The sequence below is a fragment of the Lathyrus oleraceus genome, chromosome 7 (assembly GCF_024323335.1).
Source record: "Lathyrus oleraceus cultivar Zhongwan6 chromosome 7, CAAS_Psat_ZW6_1.0, whole genome shotgun sequence".
Taxonomy (NCBI): domain Eukaryota; kingdom Viridiplantae; phylum Streptophyta; class Magnoliopsida; order Fabales; family Fabaceae; genus Lathyrus; species Lathyrus oleraceus.
The window spans coordinates 84,451,866-84,461,916 of NC_066585.1; the positions used below are offsets into that span (position 1 = coordinate 84,451,866).

At 27.2% G+C, this 10,051-nt stretch overlaps 1 protein-coding gene across 1 annotated transcript; it reads right to left on the reverse strand.

Annotated features, from left to right (window-relative positions):
• Positions 1–5,896: 5,896 nt before the first annotated feature.
• LOC127106475 (ultraviolet-B receptor UVR8) lies at positions 5,897–8,916 on the reverse strand. Its single transcript, XM_051043763.1, has 12 exons — positions 8,676–8,916; positions 8,359–8,545; positions 8,119–8,265; positions 7,923–8,004; positions 7,675–7,827; positions 7,366–7,539; positions 7,170–7,241; positions 6,992–7,063; positions 6,791–6,909; positions 6,626–6,708; positions 6,444–6,496; positions 5,897–6,170 (listed from the first exon to the last, which is right to left on the reverse strand). The coding sequence occupies exons 1-12, from the start codon at positions 8,770–8,772 to the stop codon at positions 6,069–6,071; spliced, it is 1,341 nt and encodes a 446-aa protein (XP_050899720.1). The 5' UTR covers positions 8,773–8,916; the 3' UTR covers positions 5,897–6,068.
• Positions 8,917–10,051: the final 1,135 nt, after the last annotated feature.

Here is a 10,051-nt window from a genome sequence, read left to right on the forward strand (position 1 = left end):
TGTAATGTGTTATTATCTAACCGTAAAACATTCCCTTTTATTCCCGAAAGAGTTTTTGGATCATGAATGATTATGTAAAAGTAAAAGATAGAGGATAATGGAGTTTCATTGAAGATATGACATGGAGACCATCTATGTGCAATATCTACTAATATTTGTTACAAGTAATATATTGCATACCCAAAATATTACGAGTCATCTATAATATAAGAAAATTAAATATTGTGAAAAACTCTAATTTGTCCTTTCTTCTTAATCTGCCATCTCATTGAAATGAGAGTAATTTTGATCTAAAATTTACTTTTTGTGACCAAACTAACAAATGAAACTGGTTTGTTGATTTGGTTATGCAATATTACGCCTCTTTTTGTTCTACATAAATCGATTTGACTGTTTTGTAGTTAAAAATCAACAACTCAAATCCAACTTTATGTATGTTACATCAGCCATTTTTCAAAAAATCTCACAAAAGATCACATTGATCATTCACTTCCCTCTAAGTCTTTTCATCTCTCTCTCTCACACACAGATCATTTCTACCATCTTATCCTTCTCTCTCACACCCTTTCATTCTTCTGGATATTTTTTTTCTAATTGAAACCTGTTCCATTTTCAGCTTCTTCTTCCAAGTCTTTTATCATCTACTTTCATTTTCTATTTTCAAACCCTTTTCATTTTTTTTTCATTTCTTATACAATTTTATTTTTATTGTCACGGTAAGTCATATTTACTTTTTTGATTAACATGTTCTAATTTTTTTTATTTGTTTATACGAGGAATCTTCCTCCATACCCATAAATTGTTATTACAGTTTCCTTTTTTATATGCAACCAGTGACAAAATTATACATCAAATTTAACTAATCTCAAAGATGGGTCGATTAACATACTTATTCTTATGCATTCAAGTAATGAATCTCAAAGATGGGGCCAATAACAAATATGTTCTTTTGCATTCAAGTAACAAACCTCAAAGATGAGTCAAGTAACATATCTATTCATAATTTTTTCTTTCAAAATCATTATCTTTTTTTTTTCTTTTTCACTTTCTTTTTAACATATTTTACCCTTTTATATTACGAAGAATGAAACATGTATCAAAACGACATCAACAATGCTGGCCAATTTTTGTTCTTGAGGTATAGGGTTTCTTGTGGATTTTTATCTATTTCTCTTTCACAATTTAAATTTGATTTGATGTTTCATAGATTTAAACCCATGTCTTTGTTTGTCTTCTATTTTTTTCTTCACATCTAAAAAAAATATTGTGGATGACATTTTGGATATATAGCCAATATCAAATCTAAATTATATCATCAAGATCATGTGATTTTATTTTTGATTTTCAAACTTTTATGATTTGGTTTATACTCATTTTGTTTATTATGACATTTTAAAAAATAATTTTTCTTTTTCTTTTATGCAAGAATATTAATTTTACTGTAATCTTCTATTCTCTCTATTATGTTATTTTTGACAAATAACCTTTTTAATTTTCATATTTTCCTATGTATTGTTTGACTTTCTCCAACTTCTTATATGTTTTGATTTTCTGCCTCTATCTCTTTTCTTTAAAAAAATTATTTTTCTTAACTCAAGGATGAAGAAAATGAAATTAAAAAAAATTGTTCACGAGGTTTCATTTCAATTTTTATTATTTTGATCTATTTTTTTTTTGTCATCAGAGCAATGATTTTGAAGGTTGAGAGAGGTATCAAAAGGAGAATTAATCGATAATATTTTGGGATGATTTTGTTAATTTTTGTTGTTTTTGGTATTGTTTTTTATTACATGTATTTATCATGGAAGATGTTGATTTTGTGTTTACGTTTTTGATGGATTGAAGAAAAATAAAATTTTATTTCTAAGAAACTAATTGAAATCAGATACACATAAGGGGTTCATTAGTTTTGCTACTATGTATGGTTAGAGAAATGATTCAGAATTACGATCTCGATCTCGATGATGCTTGAATTAAAGAAAGAATGATTTTGATGCACTTCATATTGTTTTTTTTTATTGAAGTATGCTGCATTAAAGATTAGTGAAATGGGTCATCCTTACCTAATAATCTTTAATTTTTAAAAAATTAACTTAAGTGTATTGATATACATATTTTTATAAACAAAAAAAATATTGAAAAAAAATATTATTGATATAATTATTTTTATAAATGATTTTTTTATTATTGATATAATTATTTTTATAAATATTTTTTTTATTATTGATATAATTATTTTTATAAACAAAGTGTATTGCTGATAGAAATATTTTTTATAAATGGAAAATTTTATATTTTTGATATAAATATTTTTTATCTATTTTGATGTTATTTTTATAAACAAGTAAAAGTTTACTATTAATTCAAATATTTATATAAATGATGTTAAAATAAAATTTATGTTTATATCTTATTAATTTGATTTTTATTCATTAATTTTCTACTTATAAATTGATATAGAATGATGCATTTAATTTGTTTCCTTTTTTATCTTTTTACATTTAAAAGTAGTCTGTCTTTAATTATAATTTATTTTATTTTAATGTTAAGCTATAACTTAAAAAATAGTGCAATATAGACTTAGTATCTTCATACGAAAACAAAATATCAATATAGTCTATCTCTTCAATCTTTTAATTAGAATCTCTACTATAATTTGTCAACTTTTAAAATTAATATTCTTGAATGTTATGGTATTTTATTTAAAATTTATATTGAGGTCTTTTTACAATCCATGTTATATTTGTGAAATATTTATAGCTAAATGTTTTTAGATATTAACCGTTTATATTTAATTATTATATAATAATAATAATATTTAAATATATGATGTTAATATTTCAATGTCAAGAGGTGAACGGGTTGAATCGAATTTGTCCTAACATATTAACTAATCAATTCAAATTATAATGAGTTATGTTCATCGTCTAATATGTAATTTCATTATAAAAAAATCCGAATCGACCTATTTATTTATTTATAAGTTGAATTGAAGGTTATATTTCAAATAATAAATATATTTTTTATAGTTTTTTAAAAACGTAACACAACAACTCAATACAAACATATTTATTTATAAAATATAATATTTAATAAAATTCATTAATACGACAAAACACTTTATAAGTTGAAAATGATTAAAAAAAATAAAAGACAAAAAAAAATACTTAGGGCTTGTTTGAATTAGTTTTTAAAAACTGTTTTTTAGTTTTTAAAAACTTAAAAACAAAAAATCTGTTTGAATGACTTCTTTTAAAAAATACTTTTGCAAAACTATTTTTAATTTTTCAGTTTTCAAAACTAAAAAATCAAAACAATATAAATATGTTTTTGCTTTTCATTTTTCAGTTTTGTTTTCAAAAATGATAAAAAAAACATTGTCATTTTTTATTAATGGCGCAATAATTATATAAAACTTTTGTATAAATTCTGGTTGTACATTTTCTTTACTATCAACCATCAGTTTATATATATATATATATATATATATATATATATATATATATATATATATATATATATATATATATATATATATATATATATATATATATATATATAAAATATGATATATTATAGATTAACTTAATTATTTATTGATTTATAAGATTGTATATTTTTTAACTTCTTTTTGTTGTATAATATATTACAAATTAACTCATTATGTTAAATATTTTATAATTGATTAAATTTATAAATAACTTTAATGTATATATTTTTTATATTATCAATCAGTCTACATTATTGAAAATATTTAACTATATAATAAACATGTTTGATTAGATATAAATTTTTCTTTAACTCTACTTTATAAACAAAAAAATTATTTATTAGGAACTAAATGATCATAAAATTATTTCTGATTTTTTGTTATTTAATATAATCAAATTTAAAAATTAAATTATCAAAGAATTTTATCATCTTATTATTTTTAAAACAGTTTTAAAAAATTAAATAATCAAATATATTTTCTCACTCCTAAAAATAGATTTTAAAGAATTGATTACCAAGCAACTTTTTTTCTCATTCTTATTTTTAAAACAATTTTTTAAAACAGATATACAAAACACATTTTTAGAACTAAAAATTAAAAGTCTTTCAAACAAGCCCTTAATATAAAATTCAACTACATACGTTATTTTCATAAAATTACATAAGTTAGAAATAATATAAAAAAAATAAAAAAAAAATTTAATTTTAAAATTACATAAATTCATTGGTTATAAATAATATAAAAGAAAATAAAAAAATAATATTTAATCTTAGAATTAAGTAAATTCATTGGTATATAATTGGTGGAGAATAATATTATTTTGAAAAAATTATGATTATTAATGAGATATTAATTTTATATTTTTATTTAAAATAATAATAAAAATAATACAAAATTTTTAAAGTGATTGATTGAGTCAACGGATCCGCGGATTGTTATGAATTGGAGTGAGTATATCCGTAAATAAATGAATTTAGGTAATTTATAAATTCATCCGATTTAGATAAGTGGATTCGTGGGTCATCCCGAATCAATAAACACCCAAATCAAAATTCATGGAAGATTTTGTTTAATTTGTATCTTCCAAATATTATATGTTCTATTCCATTAAAGTGAATTTATTGTATTTTTAAAAACTAACCATTATTTTATTTTATATGGTCTATCACTTTAATACGGAAAAATGTATTATTGACTAACATAAGAGAAAAAATATATTATTTATTAAAATTTATGTAATTAAATAATGATTGAAAATGTTTCGTTAATTTATTAATTAAAACTCAGTTTTCATATTCTTACAATTTTTATTAATGTATATTTTAACCATAAGTCCCTCATAGATATGAATTATACATCGATTCAATAAAATTATAATAAATTTTGTCGACTCATACTACAGAAATCATATGAAGTGGAAAAAAATAAAAATATTCAACCAAATATATAGTGAGTCAATAAAATTTTAATAAATTTTATTATTTTATATTATGAAAATTATTTGAAACGAAAAATATAAAACTACTGATCCAATTATTATTATAAACGGGAATAAATTTACTATTGATTCAATATTTTTATAAATATTTTCAAAACAAAGATAATAATTATATATGAGAAAAAATATATTGTTGATTAAAAAATATTTTTATATACGGGAACAACTTTATTGATTCAAATATTTTTATAAATAATATCAAAAAAAAAATATAAAATACATTGTTGATTAAAATATTTTAGTATACGAAAAAATACTATTATTATAAACGAGAACAACTTTACTACTAATTCAAATATTGAATAATAGAAATTTATCGATATTTTTTTTCAAATACGTGAAGAAGGTTAAGGTAGCTTATTCAAAAAGATTGAGTAGATATTTAAAAATTGTATTTTCTCTTATAAAATAATTGTCTTATTTATAGAAAAACTAAAACCAATGACTTATCTAATAAAGTTTCAAAATTATTTAATTTTAATCATATTATTCTTGATATTGTTGTTTATCTATCATCTTCTATATGTATTATTTTCTCAACTTAAATTTACTATTATTTAAAAAAAAAAGAAATTTCAACTTCTAATTTTTATAACAACTTACGAGGAAATGCAAATCCTCCCACCAACAAAAACATAAAAGAAACAGTCTTAACAAAGAATACATGCACTATTATTATGCACTAGCCTCCAGACGGGGCACTATGTGCCCGTCAGTCCGTTTTTTTAATAAACATACGTGAAAATATATACGATATTGTTTTATTTAATATTAATTTTAATTAAAAGTTATATAAGAAGTTAATAGTATGAAGGTATGTGAAAGATGATAATAGTGATTTCAATAGATGTTATTAGAAATTATTATGTAAGTTATATAAGGGTAAAATTGGTAGAAAAATAGGCTACACCAAAATCAAGTTTTTCCTTTATATATTGTTAAGATCAATAGAAGTTATTAGAAGTTAATATGTAAGTTATATAAGAGTAAAATTAGTAGAAAAATAGGCTTCGCCAAAATCAAGTTTTCCCTTTATATATTGTTATAGATATAATCTTCCTTGTGTCTGTTGGTCTCCTACATCATTGTTGGGCTACCATCAAATGAGACATCATTTTCAGGGACAATTGCATCAAACGTTTCTCCCTTATCAGAACTAGTGCCTTGTGATCCTAAGCCCTGCCAAATCATTCCAAGTTGTGTCATTACATCAACTTATTGATGTTAACAAGAGTTTATACTGCTGAAAAGCTGTTTTTTGTGTAAAAATTAATTAATCAAAGATCAAATATGTGCCAAGCCACCAACCATAAGCTCACAGATAATGTCAAATGACCTTGCCAACTTAACACACATTATCACAACCTTTCATAAGTTACCTATAATATAAAAATATTCTTTATTTTTAAATGAAGTACATTAGTTCAACATTATGAGCACAAGAAAACTTACCGTTTCATTTGGAACAACTGCATATCTCTCTGATAAGGATGCAAATGACTTCCCTGTTTAAGTAAAAACGAAACATCCCGATTCATGGAAAACTCGATTCTAAATTAAACTGTCATATAGTATAAATCGGCAACGGCTATAGAAAAGAAAAAAGAAATCGCAAACGAGCTTAATTAGAGCACCTGATGATGGATACTTTGACGATTCTATGCGCTTTCCGCTACATCCATCAGCGCTAAAGGCATCAATAATAATCGGAACGTTCCTATAAATCCAAAAGAGCTAACATTCATATTCAAGCCTTGTAGTGAAATGTAACAATTATCGTTTCTTGCACATGAAGTTACCGGTCTATGGTGTCTCCATGCCCAAGTTGTCCACTCGCACCTCTTCCCCAAGAATATACATTTGCGCGATTAGTGACAGCAACGGTGTGTCTCCATCCACATGAGATCTGAACTACTTTCTACCAAGGCAAACAAAATTTTGCAGAGATAAAAAATAGCGATCGTGATAAAAGGGTAGAAGATTCGAGAAGTCTAAAGTACCTGAGCATGAGGAAAGTTCACTAGCATGGGAGAGCAGCAATCAAAATTGTCACCAATTCCAATCTGTCCAAACTAAAATGGAAAAGAGAAACAAGTATCAAATTCACCAAACACATTGCTAAAATTGTTTCAAGTGCATTATTTAAACACATGCAGAAAAATATCATAAACTATTCACCTTATTCCAGCCCCAGCCGAAAAGTTGTCCGCTTGACGTGAGTGCCATGCTATGCCTCCATCCACCTGATACCTGAAAAAATGCACATAAAGTTTGGTTTCCTATGTTTTCACGGTACGATTCACACGCCGAATTTGAAGCCTAGACTATAAATGAGACTAATTGTTTCCAACTCTGCATAAATTTGAAGGACCACCTGTGAAATGAACTTATCACTCAATGCTTGAACCTTACGAGGCACGAGATGGTCTTCGAAATCTCCATGTCCAAGCTGACCATATTTACTCCATCCGTACGTGTATAATCCACCGGAAGATGAAACCGATATCGTATGCCTCCAGCCACAAGCAACCATGCCTATCTTGTCACCCTGCAAAATGTACATTTATGATATCACAAGTCCACTATTCTGCCACGCCATTCCACACCGTCGGGACTACATTAACCGTCCATGTCCCTTTAACTCTTCTAAATTATAATACACAGTATAAGTTTAAAGACATACATCAATGTTCACTTTCTCGGGGATCAAGCGATCGTTTGTGTCTCCTAATCCCAAGTTTCCGTATCGTCCCCAGCCCCATCCATACAAATCTCCGTCTTCAGTAATTGCCACACTATGTTCAGCACCAGCAGCAACCATTTTGATACGTATTCCCTATAACAGACGAAAAAACCACATGTCCTAGTTAGAATTCACCGAGATGACCAAGATCATAATAGATAACCAAGATTCAGCTCTTAGAAAAGCACCTCAAATGCTAGAATTTTTTGTGGCACAAGTGAGTCCTCTGTAGTACCAAGTCCAAGTTCACCATTTTGATTACGCCCCCAACTTTAAACATAACAGCAGAAAAATACAATGAATGACCAACGCGACACGGGAAAAAAAAGTATTTAAATAACCAAATAAACGACGTAAAAACATATACAACAACAAACTACAAACCTTAACACCTTGCTTTCCATAGTAACTGCCAAACAATGACAGTCCCCACAAGCAATTTGCTTTATCTTTAGACCCTGCAATGCTCTAATAGGATGAGGAATGAACAAGTCACTTTGATCACCATGACCTAATCTTCCGAAATCACCCCTGCAAAAACATCATATGGAAGAAAAACACAAATGATATTCTAACTATGAAGAAAAATCCACTAGCCAAACATAGTTAAGGTGAAGGCCAGACCATCCCCAACTATATACATTCTTGCCAGAATCAGAACGTGCTACGGTATAATCAGCTCCACAAGTAACAGACACAATGTCTTGACCATCAAAAGCACTCAGTTTTGTGGGTAAGAGTCTGTCATCAGTATCACCATGGCCTAACTGCCCGTCCTCTCCTCGTCCCCAAGAGCAAACAACATTTCCAGCTATTAAAGGAATCAAAATTCAAACAAACATAAAAACCAAAACCTTAAAGACTTGAAAGAGATAAAAGATCAATGTTTTCACTGACAATATTTCATTTGACTAAAAAAAAGCTGAAAAATTAGTGCTTACAGAGAAGTGCCACAGTGTGGCTGGCACCAGCAGAAATGAGAAGAACATGAGAAGGTGAATCGTTTACTTCACTGGTCATCATCACTTCATCGTCCATGGTCACCAAAAATTTTCTATGTGGGAGAAGTTGACAGAAAAACGTGTTTCTTTTTATATTATAGAATAGGAAAGTGGAACAACAACAATAATGATACAAAGACAAACTTGATTTGTTTTAGTTCACAAAAGTCTAAAATGGCATACGAGTAGGTGAAATTCAATTACATCATTCAAGAAACGATGTTAAAATAAAACAAAACCCTGCTTTTCGTACCATACTATCATTAATGTGTGATTTTTATATCACCGTTTTTTATGTACAAAATGCAACTCAATACTTTAACTTAATGTAAAGAATTAGTACATGCATGTTAAATGTGTAAGGTTATAAATAGAGTAACTATTGAGTAGGTGTGAAGTTGGTTAGAGAGTAATGGAGCGTCTTGTAAAACAACATCATAGTACATGTATACTAAAATAAAATGAATGCTATGAGGACAAAATAAGTGATGGATATTTGAGAATGAAGGAAAAACAGACTTGACCGAGGATTTATTAGAGATTGTTGCGGGTTGGTGATGTACACTTATTTCATTATTCCGGACAAGGTCTATTGAACTAGTGCACGGGATATACGGCCTTGTTTCATGCTCTAGGGTGTGCTTGAATCCATACAAATCCTTTTTCAATATGTATACCTTCTCTTCTTGCCCTTTGATCTCAAAGTTTGGTGGTTGTTTGGCGTAGATCTCCCTCTCTAGCGGTCCATTAAGGAAAGCAAAATGTTATTACAAGTGATTGACACATTTTTATAGATATCATGTAATGCAAGATGTCATGACATTATGTTGAGACTTTGGTCACTATGGCGCTCAAAAAAGGAGGCAAAGATGTGGAACAAGATGTTCCATACGTTGTCAAACGTTCTGCCTCAGAAGCCAGTTGCGCGGTAGCAGAATCTCACGCCTAATTTGTTTCCTTATTTGGTGAATGTTTATGCGCTTTTAGTGTTAAGGAAATAATCCTCTAAAGACCAGTTATCAAGACCAAATCATATTGATAGGGATTTAATTTATGATTGATTACAAATCAAATTAAATCACATTTTGAACTTCGCCTTTTGTTGTTTATTCAGGTGCAAGTATTCTAAAACCCTAACGCCAAATGCAACGGGATGTTTTGCTATTTAAGGAGAAGTTCTACATGCAGAAGAATCAGACCATCAGAAATATTGCAAGGCGTATTTTAGTTGTTGAGTCTTTGTCTTTTCATATGCTTAACTTGTGAAACTCTATTCATTTGAATTATTCCTATACAAAGGAATATAGTTTGTTATT

Excerpts from the sequence above, each read along its gene's own strand:
- LOC127106475 (XM_051043763.1), bottom strand. The coding sequence starts at position 8,772 with ATGGACGATGAAGTGATGATGACCAGTGAAGTAAACGATTCACCTTCT. Across the intron at positions 8,005-8,118 it reads ATGGAAAGCAAGGTGTTAAG|TTGGGGGCGTAATCAAAATG; the intron begins GTTTGTAGTTTG and ends TTATGTTTAAAG. Across the intron at positions 6,171-6,443 it reads CAGTTGTTCCAAATGAAACG|GGCTTAGGATCACAAGGCAC; the intron begins GTAAGTTTTCTT and ends ATGATTTGGCAG.